Source organism: Cololabis saira, chromosome 18 (assembly GCF_033807715.1).
Source record: "Cololabis saira isolate AMF1-May2022 chromosome 18, fColSai1.1, whole genome shotgun sequence".
Classification (NCBI taxonomy): domain Eukaryota; kingdom Metazoa; phylum Chordata; class Actinopteri; order Beloniformes; family Belonidae; genus Cololabis; species Cololabis saira.
In genome coordinates this window covers 20,171,814-20,191,169 of record NC_084604.1, presented here as the reverse complement: position 1 = coordinate 20,191,169, position 19,356 = coordinate 20,171,814, and the positions used below count along the sequence as shown (strand labels likewise).

The 19,356-nt window shown below is 39.3% G+C and overlaps 1 protein-coding gene across 1 annotated transcript; it reads left to right on the top strand.

Moving 5' to 3' along the window:
* Positions 1-920: 920 nt before the first annotated feature.
* mia3 (MIA SH3 domain ER export factor 3) lies at positions 921-19,075 on the top strand. Its single transcript, XM_061707532.1, has 28 exons — positions 921-1,171; positions 2,702-2,835; positions 2,910-2,996; positions 3,137-5,252; positions 6,220-6,522; positions 7,411-7,541; positions 11,810-11,941; positions 12,239-12,260; positions 12,346-12,434; positions 12,514-12,591; positions 12,783-12,893; positions 12,970-13,041; positions 13,140-13,244; positions 13,329-13,451; positions 13,539-13,626; positions 13,771-13,823; positions 13,940-14,030; positions 14,875-15,013; positions 15,251-15,413; positions 15,519-15,554; positions 15,638-15,705; positions 15,819-15,904; positions 16,174-16,287; positions 16,897-16,959; positions 17,044-17,090; positions 17,212-17,280; positions 17,773-18,181; positions 18,329-19,075. The coding sequence occupies exons 1-28, from the start codon at positions 1,048-1,050 to the stop codon at positions 18,544-18,546; spliced, it is 5,271 nt and encodes a 1,756-aa protein (XP_061563516.1). The 5' UTR covers positions 921-1,047; the 3' UTR covers positions 18,547-19,075.
* The last annotated feature ends 281 nt before the right edge of the window (positions 19,076-19,356 follow it).

Genomic DNA, 19,356 nt, shown 5'->3' with positions numbered 1-19,356 from the left:
CATGATCTCAAACTCAGTACTTTCTGAGCCGCTTTCATTCATTTACCCAAATGGCCCATTCCCCCCAAAGTCAAGGAAACTTATTTTAAATTGATTAATAAAATGTATCCAACTGCTGAATTTTTGAGACATAGATTTAAATTTGAAGTTGACCCCTGTGTTTTTTGCAATGAATCGGAAGAATGACTTGATCACATGTTTTTATTGTGTCCTGTCTCAAAGATTTTTTGGCAAGAAATTAGAAATTGGCTATCTTTAAAAATGAATGACATTCCAAATTTAGAAATCGTTAACATTATTTTTTATATAGATACTATTGACAAATCACTGTCCTTCTTAGTTAATGTCATTCTCTTACTGGCTAAATACCACATACACTGTTGTAAGTGGAGAAAAATGAAGCCCTCTTTCCATTTTTTTTATAAATGATTTCAAAAGTTTTTTTCTTTCTTTAAAAAATATTAAGTCAAATAACTCTGCAAAAAAAATTAGTAACCGATATATCAAAGTATCTTTTATTTTAAGTCTCTTTCCGAAATGTTGATGCTATTTGCTTTGAAATGCCTTACAGTTCCTTTGTATTGACTTTATTTGTCTCTTATTTTTGTTTATATGTCTCTTGTTCATAAGACCTCCTGGATGTTCTTTTTTCTTATGTTTCCTCTACTAGTATTTTCTTGTTTAAAAAATTCTGTTCAATAAAAATAAAAAAAATAAAAAATAAAAAAAAACTTTCATTCATTTACCGTAAAGACTAAAATAGGAGCGCACATGAAATGTAGGAGCGGCTGATTTGACCACGTAAATACGAATGACGGCTGTCTGGACCGCAGTCCTTCACAGCTCCATACTCCTACTTTAGTTTCTAAATACGGGACGATTCCGTTGTTTCAAGGGCCGGTTTGGCCCTGGTAGTTTCCCTGGGAGCTGATCAGATCTCCATGTCTCCCTGGCTGCAGACGCCCAGCCGGATCCTGTGCTGCTGACGTGTCAGTGACTGCTCAACTGCCCCGGCGGCGGAGTGGAGCCAGCAACCGACCTGCCAACATGGCAGCAAAACACCTCTACCAACAGGGACTGGTACTACTTTTATTACACGTGGTGGCCGCCACGACAGCCTGGGAGAGAAGGTTCTCTGACTTTAAGAGATGCGCGGACCAGGAGTGCAGCAGTGAGTTCTCCAGCATCCTCCTGTAGCCATAAACTCTTATCTCCGACCTGTGGCCGCTCGATACTCGACCTTAGCTCTGGTGGATCTGGATGCGGTCTGGGTGTGGGATGCTGAGGGCCAGCCGGGGGAGTGATCAGCTGCTGCTGTTACTGGGGGGGTTTGATCGGTTTTAAAGGTTTTAATGGTTTTAATGGGCAGCTCCGGCCTATCTCCACCCGGAGGCTAAAGCCTGATTTATGGTCCCGCGTTAAATCGACGCAGAGCCCTACGGCGTATGGTCTGCGTTGGTGTAACGCGGAACCATAAATCGGCCTTACCGTTAGCTCCGGTTTAGCCACCACCGGTTCTCCAGTTCTCCAACATTTAATCTAACTTAACTGATGATTTATATATCATCTTATTAACAAGGGTGTTTGCTATTATATATATATACATATATATAAAAACCCTACCTTATCGCTACTCTATTGCCCTACGTTTTAACAACTTGTGCTTTTCTTATCATTTTATTTGTTATTTACTGTTTAATTGTGTCTTGCCGTTTTTAATGTTGATGGAAAACACTTTGAATTACCTTGTGTTGAATTGTGCTATACAAATAAACTTGCCTTAACTGTTGATTTATATATTATCTTATTGGGTGTTTGCCATTTTATATATATATATATATATATATATATATATATATATATATATATATATATAAATCCTATCTTATTGTTACTAGGTTAGTAAATAATTCACTAGAAACTAACTCTCCATGTCACCCTGTGCATGTAGATTTAAGTAAACAATGTCTCTTAAAGCCAATTTAACCTGAAATTAAGTGTTTAACCTTTATCAACAACTGTGCCATTGGGTATCAAGGGAATGCATGTGTAAGATGGATATAAGCGAGTTATAAACTACCTTCCAGGTTGTTTAAAGCAGTTTCTCAACTGCTCTGGCTTTGGGACCCATGAAAAGCCTTGACCCAAATCATGAAAACTTAAACAATGAAAAGTTTAAACCTCAAATTGTACAGAACTGACACAAAATAAATAAGTGCATTAACTGAAAAGTAGTTCCAAAAAAGCTTAGGAATATTTAACTTGTTTTATTTATTATATATTATTTAGCAGTGCAGTAGTAAAGCTATTCAATCACCGAATCAAGATTATAAAGCTGACGCAGCAATCAAAACATCATTATTAACAGATTCAGTTGGTGTTGTCCTGCAAAATACATGAAATAAAAAAGTGCAACAACTGAGAAGTAGTTCCAGAAAGATTCAAAAATATGTAGCTTTACCACGACCCACTAAAGACAGGTCCACGACCCACTTTTGGGTCCCGATCCAGCAGTTGAGAATCACTGCTTTAAAGCCCAACACATCTGCCAGTCTGTCAGTCATTCTGGCCTGATTGTTGCTTTCAACGAAATTAAGATCTCTGCCATGCCAATAGGAACTCAAAAGAATTAGTCTTAGTACAAATTAATTAAGTCTGTGCCTGCTTGAAAAGACTAATGCACATTATTTTGCTTTTTCAGTGCTTCTGTGTCGAGGAAAAGCAGAAAAAGATTGGTCTGGGCCAGATTGCCGGTTCCTTTCTTTCAAGAAATCTGAAACAGTCTATGTATACTACAAACTGTCCGGAAGAAGGGCTGACTTATGGGCAGGAAGTGTAAGTATACCCCTGGTAGTTATTGACTACTATTGTTTTTTCATTTAGTCCTCAGCATGTTCTCTTGTTCTTAGGTTGGAAGCAACTTTGGTTACTTTCCAAAGGACCTTCTTGCAGTAAACCACATTTATACTGATAAAGAACTTGAGATTCCAGCACAGGTATGAAACAATTATAACAACTCAATTAATTGGGTATTTTAATCAAAAATGCATAAGACTCTTTAAATTATCAGCATAATACCATTGATAAATGTAACTACCATGGAAATATTTGCAATTTCTTTTTCTCCTGCTTTCAGGTAACAGATTTTGTCTGCTTTGACACTGGATTCGACAAGTTCGACAATTATGATGTAGATCTGCTCATGGCCTCGTTGGCAGAGGAGAACGTTAGTGAATATAGCACTGGGACATTTGAACAGATCCAAGAGACAAAAAGCCCACAGACAGAACCGGAGCCATCAGTAGAACAAGTGACGCAAAGTGAAAAACAAACTGAGCATCATGAGGGTCTTGATAAAGTACAGAAAGACCAAAGTACCACTTTACCTGAACTTCACTCATCAATAGAAGATTTGGAGTCTAATACAAAAGCTGTGCCTGCAGGAGAAGAAAAGAACAAACAAACCCTTGAACTTGAGTCTGTTCTTGAAAATGGATCAGAAAGGAGTGAAACCAAATATGCACCAGCTGAATCTGAAGTGGACTCTGTGCCCAAAGGGGATTTAGTTAATGAACCAGTGTCGATTTCTGAAGGAAGGGAGATCCCCAAGTTTGAAACTACCCTTGGAACAACGTTTGATGCTGTCACCAGCGATGATGAAATCACCACAAAAGTGACCCCATATCCAGAGGAGGACAGTGGTGATGTGGACCATCATCCAGAAGAAGACATTGATGATACAGAGGCAATTCCGCTGTTGTCTTCTTCTGAAGAAACCGGGGACGCTGCAGCATCAGATTCTCTTCCGAAGCACGAAAGGATCCCGATTACAGAAGATGATGATGATAAACAAAAGATGACAGAGGAGAAAAACATGTGGACATCGCTCGGAGATGCTGTGTTTTCTGTTGTCACAGGAGGAGAGACGACAGGAGAAGATATGAGTTCAGATGAAGACGACGACGATGACGATGATGAAGATCTGGAAGAAAAAGCTGATGTAACAACACCACACATTTTTGAAAATGAAGAATCAAAACCTCAAGGGGATCCAGCAAACATGGAGCAGATTCCTGAAGATCTTTCCAATGCCAGCGTTGTGCAGCAAAATAATAAAGAATCTAAAAGTGACCCTGACAGACTTTTCTTTGACGGTGAAAATGAGAGCGATCGAGAGCTGACTGGACATGAGGAAGCGCAGAATGAAACATTCAAATCAACTGACGAGTCAATCGAAGATCAAATGGGAAAGAATATTTTATCAGAAGATCCCATATCTCAAGATGATATATATATTAACCCTAATGGTGAAAAATTGGACAATGAAACACATGAACCTACTGAGGAAAAAGCAGATGAGGTGTCAAAGCATTTAGATCTTAGTGAAGAGGAATCATATGTACAGGACAGTATTGTGGTAACAGAGCAGGTTGTAGATGTTGCGTTGGATAGAAATAAAACTGTGACTGATCAAGAATTAGCTATTAGTGAAAGTGGAAAAGATCCCCACCAGTCCAGGGAAAAGAGGCAGTCCGAAGATCTAGAGTTCAAAGATGATAAATTCGAAGCAGATGAGATGCATGACCATTTAGTCCCAGATGTGGAAAGTAATAGCAGTTTTACAGGATTATCTGTTGAGGACCTAGATCATCATAAATCATCACAGATGGATGAAAGGGAAGCTGAAAATGATGCAGGGACTCAGGAGGAAGAGGACAAAGAGAGAGAAGAGTTACTTGAGGATGAAAATGCACTTTCTTCCTCAGAAACGGACTATGTTTATTCTGATGAAACCTCACCTGAGACAACACAGTCCCCGCCAGAGCCCCAGTACAGCGATAGCGTGATGAGACTGACTCTGCTGAGAGATCACTTCACGGAGGAGAAAATGGACCGGGTCCAGAATATTCTTGGTCTAAACAATCTCTTCAAAGTGGAGGCTATGTTCTCTGATATGGACACAGAGTTGCAGGTTACCCGTATGTCTCAAGCCGGTACCACACAGGACATTGAAAACGCACTTGAGCGTATCCTGGAAACGTCTGAGAATGCCATCTTGGACGAGATTGAGAAGATGCTCGATAGCCGGGACTCAAAAAAAGACTTGGATCAAAAGACGGACCCGAGTATTATGGATGAGGAAACTGAATTACTGGATGACATTCAAGAACTCGCTTTCAGCCTTCGGAAAAAATATTCAACAGTCAGTGATAGTGCACCTTTAGAAACGGACAAATCAGACGATGTCAGAGGTAGGTTTGATTTTTACTATTTTATTTTGAATATCTTATGTAAATAAGGGCTGTAATGGAACTGTCTCCTGTGATCGGGAAGGTAGGGTAGTAGGGCTGGGCGATATGGACCAAAAGTCATATCTCGATATTTTCTAGCTAAATGGCGATACTCGATATATATCTCGATATTTTTTCTGTGCCTTAATTGGGGTTTCCCCCAAAGCATTATAGCATAGCATCTCTGTTAGCTTCATTTGTTTCTGAGGCAAACCCTTAAAAAAACAGTCAGTTTTAATACAAAGCCTCGTGCCAAATGTCACACAGGTACCTCTATTAACAGAGGTCTGCACAGTATCAAAATGTATAAAACAAATGAAATAAAAATAAACTGCCTGCATATATAGAATAAAAATGCTTCTTGAATAAAATAAAACAAATATCCCTTTCCTGCATAACAATTAAATTAAAATACACTGTGCAATTAATACAATGTAGACAGTAACAGGCAGACTTTTCCACTGAGGTTGACAGTTGTGCAAATAACAAAACATTTGGGCAAATCTCAAATAAAACATTCAAGTCAATTTGTCACAAAATAAGCTAAATCAAAATCATAAAAAAAAAAAAAAAAAAAAATTTTTTTTTTTAAAAATCGATATAAACGATATTGTCTCATACCATATCGTGTTTGAAAATATATCGATATATATTAAAATCTCGATATATCGCCCAGCCCTATAGGGTAGCATGGCATGCTCTGCTTTACCTTCTGATAATTTGAGCTTCCACAGTCATGCAGCTTATCACATCTATTTTTGGAAGCTAAAATAAGTGACACTCAATGTAACTAAAGACATTTGAACACTTAAGATGTTTAGGAGGACAAGTTGGTGTGGACTTTTTCTGAAGTTCAGACATGTACGTCACAGAGAGTGGGGATCTTCTGAAAATGTGATCTCTCTATTGCTGTGTGTTTACATTGCAGATGAACCTCGCTTGACTGTGGACAAAGACGTCCACCATGTTTATGAAGAAAGATTTGACAGCAAGCCTGAAACTGATCAGGATGACAACCTCACAGTAACGGATCATAAAGAAAGACCAGATGTGATCGAAAAGGAGCAGATTGTACCAGATGTAAACGTGGAGGAAGACGGCAAACATTTCAATAAAAACAAGGATTTGCAGGGCTTTGGTGCCGTGGAGGATATGCAGAAAGGCCCTCAAACCACCCTGGAAAACCCCTTGGACATGGGCCTGGTTGCCGAGGTTGAGCAATCATCTGCAGGTTGGTAATCTAAACGTCTCACCTAATCCTTCCTTTACCGCTGGGTTCCAAAGTTCATTCGTGGGATCACAGCAGTGTACCATTTCCATTGTAATTAAGCTTTATTATGTTGAAATTGGGAATTAGTCCCTTTTTCGTTCTGCCTTTATTTTAACTAGGCATGTTTCCATTACCCCTGGTTTTGCGTAAACCAAATATCGAAAAAGAAATACTGTAATGGCAATGGCACTACTTTGAAAAGTCTCCCAAATATTGAATAAACCCTTTTTACGCTTCAATAAGGTGGTTTTTCAGGCGATTCAATGATCTTCAATGATCTGTAAATGTAAAACGGAAACACTTTTTTTTTTTTTACGAATTTCCACATCTCTGTTAGTGATGTAGCCCCTCAGTCTGAAGTTATCAAAATCTAGTTTCCAGCTGTTTTTGGCCTCATTAATACTATGCAGTTGTCCTGTAACACTGTTTGGTTAATCATTATAAAAGACATAAGTGCTTTGCCTCTGAATAATCATTTGAATGATCATCCACTGCCTTCATCATCTGGCTATTTTCTCAACAGCAGTAGCTGCAATCGCAATAATTTATTAAAGACTAAGGATGTTTTAGTCCATTTTCTTCAATGTTGAGATTTTCTTTTTCATTGTTTTGAAGAGCAGTCTCGCAAGAGACACTTATTTGAAAAACAGTGGTCAATGGAAACACAGGCTCCCTGCAGCGCTACCTTTATCAAACTTTCAGAGATTAGATTTTCTTTTGACCAAAAGTGTAATGGGAATCCGACTACTGGCTACTTTGTCATTAACTCTAAAGTGTACTTAAATATTTTCACTTAATTCATTAATGAGACACACAAAAGGAACTAAGTGGTAGATCTTTTTCCACAAGGATCCATGGACCCAGTCGAACCAGTGACAGAAAAACACGAGGAAGAAGTGGGATTACTCACAACTGGAGCAGTTTACATGGGCTGCATCTTCTCAATTATCAAGAATAAAACTGAAGAATGGAGCGTTGTGGTAAGTCTGACAATAAAATCTCCTACGTACTTCACACTGGATTTAGAAGTTGTTTAAAACTTATTTTTTGTTATAAGGGTTGGCCATGCTTCTTGTATTCATTAGACATTTCAGTTTATAAAATCGAATATGAAAAAGAAAACTAAATGAAATGACATTTCAATGTAAGTTTTTGAACTAATGGATTGCTTTAGCAACACCAGGTACAGCTTAGTAATAAATAAGATGATACTGTCATCGGTGGCTGAAATCTCCCATTTAATCTGCATTTATATTCTTATTTAAAAAGACTATCAAAAGTGTTTCCTCAGATCCTGTTCAAAGGTGATGGAGGACATACTTTTAAAAGTGAGCTTGATTGTTTTTGTGAGAACCATGAGAACTCTTAACATGACAGATTCCAGCTTGCAAGGTTTCAAGGAGTGAGTTTGTTGCTAAAGCATATTACCGTAATTTGGACTGATCAGTGCCAGTAGAAGTGGATTTTCAACATAATGACATTCAGTAGTGGTGGTTCCTAAAAAGGTAAATGCTTGTGAAAAGATTGGTCATCAAAATTAGAGTTTCATGAAAAGATGCTTACCCGTGGCTGGCTTTGGAAAGAGTTTGTTTTAACTTTCACCGCTGATGTTTGCTTCTAGAGATTTTAGGTATAAAAGTTAGGCACCAAAAGGAAGTGTCACCTTATATAATCAGTAACAGGATAAGTTTCCCAAAGCTCATCAATAGCCAAGCTCGCATGTGATTTCCGGCTGTGGTAGCCTTCAAGGTTATGATATTAATGTGTTGTAGTTAATAAAAATAAAAACATTTGACTTGTGTTAGAGAGTTAACAGCCAACCAGAATGCCTCGAGACGGTTTCTCATCTTGCTGGAGTGTGATAGCTGTTAATTTTCACTTGAAATAAGTAGGAAAATCTGCCAGTGGGACAAGATTTATCTTTAATCTATGCAGATTTTTCTACTTATTTTAAGTGAAAATCTACTTGAAACAGGTGAAAATTTTTGTTTTTTCCCGTGATGAGTCTTGTTTTAAGTGTAATGAGATTTTTTTACTAAAATGAGACATTTTAACTAGAAATAAGAGAAATATTCTTGTTAAGATTTTGAGTTTTTGCAGTGATCCATTTTACTTATCCTGTGAAGGACAGAGTCATATTGATAAGTTCAGAAAACTGTTTTTTATTGTTGTGTTTTGATGTATTTGATGTAAGCCCAGTGGATATTTAAAGCTTACAGAAGGCTGCATTTAACTGCTGCTATGTCATTCCTGCAGTATTTCTGCAGGTGTTTTGGTCAGTGCTATTATTTTTAATATATAATATTATTTGTAATCAGCACAAATTATCTGTCCCCATATGATAAAATCCACCATCCCCCCCTGATTTTTACAACTCGAGTACTGTGTGTATCGGAGTGCTATCCTGTACCTCTGATGGCTTAAAGGCTGATTTATGATTCCGCGTTACATCAACGCAGAGCCTACAGCAGGGATATTCAATTGGCGGCCCGCGGGCCACATGCGGCCCGCCAGGTGCTTTTATGTGGCTCCTGGTCATATTTCAAAAAAGTTTGTTGAAATTTTTTTATTTATTTATTTTTTATATAATATTTTTATAACTGGCTACTATGGACTAAAATGGTTGTGCTCAATGCTTAATATAATATTCAAATAAGGAAATCTTGGTGGAAAGTGGTGCTTTGTCATTATGGCGTGTTTTATTAAAAGTAGGTCAATATCAATTTCATTAAGTTTGCACAATGCATGGTTTCAAAATGAACTTGCATTCAAAATAATATTTCTTTATCTGAATATTATATTTAACATTCACAATTACTAAATCTGGAGACAATTAATACATAATTCATATATGAACTTATATTCAAATGTATAATACAAATGTATTATATTTACATAAGTCTTCGTCTTTGAGTGCAAAATACATTTTGAAAACCCCCACATTTTCAAATTGTGCGGCCCTCTCCATACAGTCCTTCTGCAGATGTGGCCCCCGGCCGAATCTAGTTGAATACCCCTGGCCTACAGCGTAGGGTAGGGTACGCGGCGACGCGCACCGTACGCGGGACCATAATTCAGGCTTTAGTAAATTCCGGGGTGCCGTGAACGCGCCTCGCCCCGGCGGAGTTGACGGCTGCAGGCTGAAGTCCACCAGTGCTGAGCTGCTGCTGCTGCTGCTGCTGACACTGACACGGCCGGCAGGCCTAATTTTAGAAAGCAGGGCTCATAACACGCCGTGTAGTAGACTCTGTGTTGTCAGACTATCGCATTTCCACTTGCTCTCTTTGAAATCAAGACTGTGAGCCGTGTTTCAGTTCCCAGCTGGACTAAACATCGGTTTGTTTTGATGACGGAGGTGAAGGACTGCTGATCTGCATTAGCAAGCTCTTGTTCTCAAGTCTGCTGTCCCATTTGTATCCACAGTTTTTTTTTTTTTTTACGTCTCCTGTGTTGTACTACGTATTGTAATGTTTTATTCTGCGCTGACAGCCACCTGAACGTCATCTCAGCTGTTCAGAGTAATTGGCTCAAAGAGCAAAACGTGCTACCAGGTTTAGCTACTATCTCTCTGTTAGCACTTGCTTAGCTCTGGTCTTGATTTAAACACGGACATGGAGGCTGAAACGGTGTCTCTACCACCTCTAATGGAGCCAGAACACATATATGTGTTCCTTCTGAGGGAACTGCACCGTGTAAGTACATTTTTGCAAGTTAGCCGCTCATGTCTAGTATTGATCCTGCTGTTCTGGCCTGCTGACGTGTTAATAATGAGCATATGGCAGATCGGGCTGGTTGGTTTAAATGACTTGCTTTCTAAACATGATCAGTTTAGTCTTTTATGCAATGCCATGATGTAAGACTCAGAGGTGTCAAAAGTATTCACATTCATTACTCAGGTAGAAGTATAGATACTAGAGTTTAAAAATACTCCTGTAGAAGTTGAAGTATCAACTCAAGTTTTTTACTCAAGTAAAAGTATAAAAGTACTGGTTTCAAAACCATTTAAAGTATAAAAGTAAAAGTAATGTAAGGGGGAAAAAAGCCATTAAGGACAAAAGGCTTTGAAAATGAATGCATCTTAGTATAATGCAAATATATTAAAGAACCATATATGTGTACTATTGAGCATTAACATGTGTTTCAGAGAGCAGGAGATATGATGACTAGTTGCCTATAAGTATTGTAATGGTGCAAAAAGTCAAACTTCAGAGGCATGTTATCATTTATCCTAACATTTATTGGAATGTACATCCAAGTTTAGTTGCAGGAATCTGAGGGAACGGATGTAAGAACAAAACTGGACAAGAACATCTGAAACAACCACAACCAAATTCACTCTATCCGGATGGAGCAATTTAACTGGATAGTTTTTTTTTAAAGGCCGAAATGAAATAGAGTAACAAGGCTGTTTTTAAAATGTAAGGAGTAAAAAGTACAGATAATTGCGTGAAAATGTAAGGACTAAAAGTAAAAAGTCTGAAAAATAATTACTCCAGTGAAGTATAGATAACCAAAATTTCTACTTAAGTAAGGTAACAAAGTATTTGTACTTCGTTACTTGACACCTCTGGTAAGACTAAAGTTAGGGATAGACTGCGAGAGGAACTTGGCCGTTGCAGGAAAAGTGTTGCATTAGTTTAACTGTAACGGATTTCATTAGAAACCAGAGTGTATTAGGTCCTGTCAACATGAGGTTCAAAGGTTTATTTGTGGTTGGAGCAACATGCACAGCTTCTCTGTTTCTTGGGGGGAATTAATCTAAACCACAGAAGCCAGTTTATTAGTAAACCTTTCAATACGTAGTTGTCTGAATTTGAAAGTGGCATGTAGATTGTATAAATTGTTGTGCTGCTTAATTGAAGTGCAGCAACACTTTCCGGACTTCTTGTGTGGATTAATTCTGAATTCAAAATATATGATCTCCTTGGATTAAAACTGGTTTGACACAGGTTTCTTTCACCCTTGTTTGTTCCTGTTGTTGTAAAATATTGCTGAGTAATGAGGCACATGATTTTATTTCAGTATGTTAATGCAGTTGGTGGTGTAATGACATTACAGTGGTTTGATTAGGCTAAAGGAGCACTACTCAGGAGGTGTCACATTTTGGTTAATCATTACTTGTGTACATATTGTTAGAATTGTATAAGGATGTTTGCTTCCCCAGCACTGAATACTTTTTTGTGTTTGTTTGTTTGCAATTGTTTGTGCCATTTTGAATCCTGAAAACTATTTTGTTACTGTGCTTCAGGTTATTTCATTGCTGCCAGAGGAGTGGAGGCCAGGAAAAACACTGTTTGGCTGTCCTTGGGAAGCTGTGGTCACAACTTCTTTTGTTGGAGTTCTGACCTTCACCCTTTTCTTCTGGAGGACTGTTTTGGCAGTAAGTGTTATGACATTTCTGCTTGTATGTCTGCTCAAATTATGTGTGATTTTACAGCATCAGAAATGCATTAGTTGAACTGCTGTAAGCCTCCTAAAAAGTAGTCTGCAGTGAGATGCCTGAATCCTCTCTCAAGTCTGACATGATGAAATAATTTTTGCTCACTATTATTGCAAAACATTTATGCAATGTTTCTGGTTGTGAAGCTACAATACATGTGATGATTATACCTTGACAGTTTTAATAAGACATCAAATCAATATTTAGCTTTTGGATTTTTCTTTTCTTTTTTTGTAGGTAAAGAAGAAAATATACCTGGGTAAGTTCTGCTTTTTCACATTTACTTGAAAATACAAATGTGCAACTTTACTGATTATGCACTTTGTGTTTTGTGGATGAAAAAGTGGATGAAAAGAAGCTCAACGAGCAAATCCAGGCGCTCAAAAAACAGAAGAATGAAGCTCTCGCCAAAATATCTCAACTCAAGATGCAGGTGAGCTACGAGATAAATGTGATCAGATATCTAAGCTTATTTTGAAAATCTTACCTTTTTTTCCCCTTTTTTTATAAAGACAGAAGAGCTGAGAGAAAACCAGAAAGAATCGAAGGAAACAGTTACTTGCACAATGAAAAAGATGCAACACTTGGAGGTAAGCTCTCATAAGGAAAGCATTTCCTCAGTTATGTATTTGCTTCATCTGTGTTAAATTAGCCTCTCACAAATACATGGACTAGCTGTACATGTAAAGAACTGCAGATTTTTTGTTGTCACTTGGACATCATTTAAAATCAGTGATTATTTATGAGGGATGGCAATCAACTCTCTCTTTGCCTTTCGCAGGGTAAGATGACAGAAGCAGAAAGACTGAATGAACAAATGGCAGAGGAAAGAAAAGAATATGCAAAACTCCTTGAAGAAGAGCGTGCTGCCTCAGTCCGAAATGAAACCAGGGTATCTGTTCACTTTTCTTTTGCTCATTTAGTTTTGACCTATCTTCACATATTCATGATGCATACTTCCCCCCCAGATTGAAAAATTAGAGAAGTCGAATGAGAAACTGCAGCTCAGCAGGAAAAAGACTCAGGAAGCACTTGCTAAGGTACAATCCTTGCACAGTATTTTGCAGATTGCACTCCGGAAATATGTCTGTGATCTTTCAGTTTGAATAGAACTTATTAACTTTGTCTTTTGCAATAGACTACTACTCTCTTGGATGAGGCCAAGATTCGTGAAGACGCACGAAATGCACAACACAAATGTCTCCAGAAAGAGTACACTGCATTTAAGGAAGAGAACAAAACAGTAAGACATTTTATAGATGTGTTTGGGAGTAATTAATCACAGAAACATTTTCCAGAGCTCCTCTGACTTTGACCATTCTTACAGCTCAAGGCCACGATTAAAGGCTGGGAGGACAAACACAAGGAGCTGAACGAGAAGATTAAAGTCTATCAAAAGTCCCAGAAAGAGCTGGAGGACTCTGTTGTTCTGAAAGATCACAATGTGGAGGTTAGTCTTCACTCACTCACTCGCTCGCTCATTGGTGTCACAAGGTTGGACTTTCATGTCAAAATAATGTCTTATGTCTGCTGACAGGTGCTGTCTGAGCTTCTGGCAGACCTGGAAGCCTGTGATGTGCAAAAAGGTGACACCAAAGTTTTAGCTAATGGTGAACTAGCGGCTGGTGAGTCCGCCCATGCCACTTATTTAGGAAAGTGGAAGATGTATGCAAAAATTCTTTGGTTTTTAAGTCAAATTGGTTTGATATTTTTGTCATGACTCTTTCTGGAATTCAAATATGCTGATGGTCTTTCAGTGTCATTAACAGATAAAAAGACGGCTATAAGAAACAGAATAAAGCTGATGATGGATGTGTCCAGGGTAAGATTTGGCCAGCTGTTATTTGTAGGATGTCGACATTTAAAAAGTATAAATGTTAACAGGCCCTTTCAGGATTGTACTTCTCTGAAAAGTATTTCATCCTGTATTTCTCACAGGTCCAGACCACTCTTGCTGTAGTTGAAGAAGAGCGAGATCGCTTCATGGCAAAACTCCTGAATGAAGAAAAGTCAAGGAAAGAGCAAGAAGGTATGTCTGAAAGGGAAAACATGCTAAAGTCAAGCATTCTGCTTTCATTCTTGGTTTTGTCAGTCTAATTGACTGTTTGTGAAGCCCCGCCCCCGTTGCTAGGTTGGACAAAACTGTCATCTCTCCCTTCCACTTCCATTGTAAAAACGGGGTTTTACATCACTCTATTTCTAATCATTGGACCAAAGACAATTAACAGCAACTAGATATAAATAAAAAGGAACACTTCAGGTACCGTGTAGCGAGTTTAAAAAACTGAGGTTGTTAGCAAAAACAAGATATTTTGATCAGTTTAGCTGATAGGGTGGTGGAAGGGTTGAACTTGCGAGTCTGGCTGTCCACATAGCTTTATCCAAAGCAGACATTTTTCATAATTTACCATTGGTTTTGAGATGAAATGTATTCCTGTGATTCTCTCTGGGTAGTGGGTGTCACTTTTACAAGTACCCCAAACACACTGCTTAACCATTTTAAGATAAATAAATAAACACTTTCGCGGTTGTAGCTATGGGTTGTAGCCTGCTGTCAAGCCGACTTCGTTTTGGCAGTACGGATCGGATTTCTGCCAGTTTGGGGATAAAAATAATCTGCACCCTCAAAATGTGCAGTGTGTTCCTTTCACTAAAACGAAGTTTAAAAAAAATAATCCAGTGATTTAAATGTTAAATGTTCCATTGATGTGAACGAGAGAGACGGCTGTTTTGTCCAACCGGATATTCTTCCCGGAAGTAGCAACTAAGAATAATGTTTCTCATTGGTCAGTCAGGGAGCAACCAGAACGCTGACAAAGGGTCAATTGCACAAAGGTCCCTCACCAAACACCTCTCTTTATTATTTGCAACAGAAAAACACCGGGAGCTGGCACATGAAATAGGAACCATAAAAAGTGAGAAGAGCCATGTTGAAAACCAGTTCAAGATCCTCCAGCAGAAAAATGAGATCATGGTTGAAATGTACCAGCAGAAAGAAAATGCACTGCAACAGTAAGTGAGACTTCCAGCAGTCATTCAGCATTATTACATGGGAACAGGCTGCTTGTTCGTACGATTTCCAGCTACGCTTTAATCCGTATTTACATATTTTCGCTGTGAGCTTCGTATTGAATTTGTTAGTTCAATCCAAACATCTCATGAATAAAAGCATGCGTCCCTTTGAAGTTGAAATGAGGTGTGAGGATGTATTTTTCTTGTTTGACGGTGTGCATTTCTGTTGCCCGACAGGAGATTAACACAGGAAGAGCTGGAGCGACGCAGCAAAGAGAACCTGCTGTCCGAGGTGGGAGGTAAAGCTGTGGAAGCCGAGGAGCAGGTTAAAATCTTAAGGCAGCGCATCAATGAAATGGAGTCACAGATGAAGAAGACTGAGGAGGTTTATAAAGAACAGGTAAAGTCCTTAAAGATTATTTTAGATTATGCAAATGGGAAGAAAATCTTGCTGAAATTTGAGCCCTGGAAAAATGTATTTATTTATATTTTTTATTATTTTTAGATCAAAGAGCAGGAAAACAAAACTCATTCCAACTGGGTATGTAGCACAGCATTTGTTCAAATATATTAGTGTGTTTATAAATAACTATTTAACATTAATTATTCTTTGTGTTGTCACAGGTAAATGCTCGTAATGCAGAGCGAGCTTTGAGTCAGGAGAAGCTTGAAGCGTCAAAGTTGCGTGAGAAGTGAGTAAGAAATGAGGGAAAACAAGACAATTATTACCTTAGAAGTGAGGAGTCACTAAAGATTTAAATTGATAGCAATGATTGTGTTTAAACAGTTTTTTCCCCGTTAACAGATTGGCCGTGCTCACCTCCCAGCTGAATGAGCGCCGTGCTCCTCTCTTCAGACCCAACTCTGGCCAGCCTGGAGCTCTTCGCCAAGGTAAGCACACACAACTTCTCTTGGGATTTATTTCCAGCAGGACATTTTGGTTCCCCAGAGCTACAGAAGATGATGCTTCCTTATCCCTCTCTGTGTTCTGACGTGGTTAAATGACTGGATCCCAGTTCTGCCACATTTGTTGTTTCACAGTTGTTACAATGACTGTCCTGTCGGGCCTGGAATGAGGACCTCTTTATTACCTAGACTGTGGTGTACCAGGAGCTTTTTTTATGTAAAAGTCTCCGTTAATTGGTGGTATGATTGTACAGGTGATTCATACGGGCCCTCTCCCGTGAGTGGGGGTGCTCCATCCCCTCCTTTAATGATCGAGGGTCCCAGGCGCCCTCCCTCTGCCCCAATTGGGCGAAGAATTGACCCGTATGGTGAGTCCATGTGGATCGCTTCTCCCAGCTTTTTTTTTCCTTTGGCCAAAGTTGGACATCATTCCTTTGCTACAACCTCATGTTAAACCTTTCTCCTCTTTCACACCTGACTTTTGATTTTTCTTTTCAGCTCCCTCACCTTGATTCTTTCCTTTATTTCCTCTGTATGTCCGTTGCATTCTGCACCCACCTTCTCTCTTCCCACTTGCCTCCTTTTTTCATTTGTTTTAGTTGGACCATTAGAAAATGCCCTTGTTGCAGAACAGCTTTCTTTTTGCAGCTGAAACTGGCTCGACCTCTTTTGTTTTCTTCAAAGCCTTCACTTTATGAGGATTGGAGTCCAGATGAGAAGATTATTTGAATTGCTATGCATTAAATCTTTAGGTTTTTATGTTAAATTGCTCATAATTAAGCTTAAGTTTAGGGTTATGATTTGAAACATTCCTTGCTCGTAACTCTTTCAATGAATAACCTTTTTAATACTTTCTTTCCACCTTTTTTTTTTTTTTTTTCTCCCTGTGTTTGTCTTACAATTGGTCTCTCCCCCAGGGAACATGCTTGAAACGCAGCTGAGTTTTTGGTCATTTATGTCTGTCTCTTCTCTCCTAGGTCCTCGTCCTCCATCAGATCCACATGGTCGCTACGCTGAAAACAAACACATCCCTGGGATGGGTAGGTCTTCTGCAGTCTTTGTGTTTCAGAGAGTTCTGGTCTCCTTTTCTTTTTGCTTGTAAAACAGTCACATTGTTCTTTCAGACATGATGGGCCCACGGAGCTCATCTCCAGCCAACCTGGACGGATCTGTAAGTGCATTTTTTCTCAGATTAGATTGTTTTTATATATAATGCCCCTATCCTCCATGTGGAGATGTAGAGAATCTACTGTATCCACATTTCAGCTGTGTATGTCCTCGCTCTAAAACAGACACAAGCTGTAGATCCACAGATAAAAGCAGAGACTCAGGCTGTGGCTTCCACAGAGAGTCAAGAGCCAGTGAGTATAGAGGCTGCTGCAGCCACATGCTTGGTGTAAAGGTGTATGCAAGCACTCCACCCCCCACAAGTCTTGGATGTAGGATTTCTGGAGTTTTTTTGCTTCTGTGGGGCTGATGTAATATTTCTTGGGCTGACTGTGTGGTTTTACTCGTTTTCATAGCACTTACGGAAGCAGGAAGCTTAAACTTGAGTTAAAATGTGTCTTGGTGATGTTTATACTCAAAAGTTGCTAACTGTGTTTGTCAGTGGTCGGGTTTTTGAGAAGCTGCTCAGATTTTTCATGCACATAATCATGGTGTGTGGTAACCGGTTGTGATTGAGTCCTTGCTGAAATGCACTTTTTCTGTGGGAGTAGATGATGTGGTTTGTGGATGACTGTACTGCATGACTAACATTTTAATCCACGTACTATCTGGAAAATTGTGACTGCTCATACCACAGTTTTGGGTTGTTCTTCTTGTTTTGTTTTTCTCACAATGCTCATTTTCAGGGACCCGGATCTTTCATCGCCTCGCCTATCAGGGACTCTCCCGGCGCCATGGTTCACGGACCTCCACCGGGCCCTGGAGGTCACGATCCACTGCTCCCTCCTGGACCCCACGGTCGTCTGCCACCACCCGGACCTTACAGATCGCCTCGACAGGGACATTATCAACTCCCGCCTGGCGCCCTTCCTCCAAATGTGCCACCTCCTCTTCCAGGGCCTCACCTGCCTCCCAATGGACACCCAGGCATGCCCCCACCAGGACCGATGGGAGGAGATTTTGGACCCCGACCTGCTAATGGACTTGCATTTCACCCCAGGCCTGGCCCTGGACATGTAATGGATCCTCGAGGTCCACCACCACCACATTTCCGTCCTCCACCTCATCACTTTGGACCGATTCCACCTCCACATGGTTTGTTCCAGCTTGAGTTTTATTTTTCAGCACATTGCATTTTTCCCTGTGTAGACCACTGTGGACCTTTTTTCTTAAACATTAGTTGTGAGAGCCTAACTTTTGTCAGTAAATGCCTTCTTCTCTTACTCATTTGTCCCGTTTTAGGTATCCGAGGCCCGTTAGGACCACGTCCACCTTTCCCCCCTGACATGCGCTTCACAGGTGTCCCTCCTCACCCCACACACCCTGGTGAGGGTTACGGCCCGGCACCAGCCAATGCCCTCCAGAACTCGGCGGGTGGCCAGAGCGGCCCCGGCCAGGACCTGCATGTGAAGCAGGAGGCCTCTCAGGACTCAGCAAGGCCAGCGTCGGCCAAGCCTTAAAAACACCACCAGCTACAGCAAAGGACTTGAACACACTTTCATCCCTGACCCATCACAGAAGCAGAACGGACTCAGTCCAAACATAGGTCATGATGAGTTTCGTATTTCTGTTTGCAAAAAACCTGCAACGAGCTATATTAAAAAGGGGTCCTCAAATTAAAACAATCATCAGTAATTGTGTTGGAAATTTATATGATTTGAAACAGTTGTGACTTTTTTTCAGAACAGCTTCGTAACAGTGCAATAACATTCATTAAATGCCAGAGAATCTTCATTTGACTTGATCTTCAAACAAAAAAAGGCAATGATTTTTTTTTTTTTAAAGGGCAATTTTTTTTTATGTTGTTTCCTGTGGAAATTATTTTTAAAAGGAGAAATAAGAGGGAGTTTTAACTACTAGCATTTCAAAAGTACAAGTTCCACAAAATTGTTGCTTCAGTACGAACTGCGAAATAAATGTATAATTTCATGGCCAGATGTGTAACTTATTTTACTATGTTGCTAGATCTTTTAATAATAAAGAATATAAACGCTGTTGGTGTTCTGTTATCAACTGGGGATGTGCTGCAAGTTGTGATTCCAGCTTTTTATATATTTTTGTCGTAACTAATTGAATAATCTTGACTCACACCATTTTTAAACACCTACTGGTTAATGGAGAGAAGTTTAAAACTGACAACTTTCAGTGTCACTTATCTAAAGCTTTAACTTGTCAAAGAACATTGGCAGAACCACCCTTTACTTGCTGTACCATTTTGTAGTACCATCTAAACATGGTATGAGAATTGTTATAATCCAAATAGTTCCCAC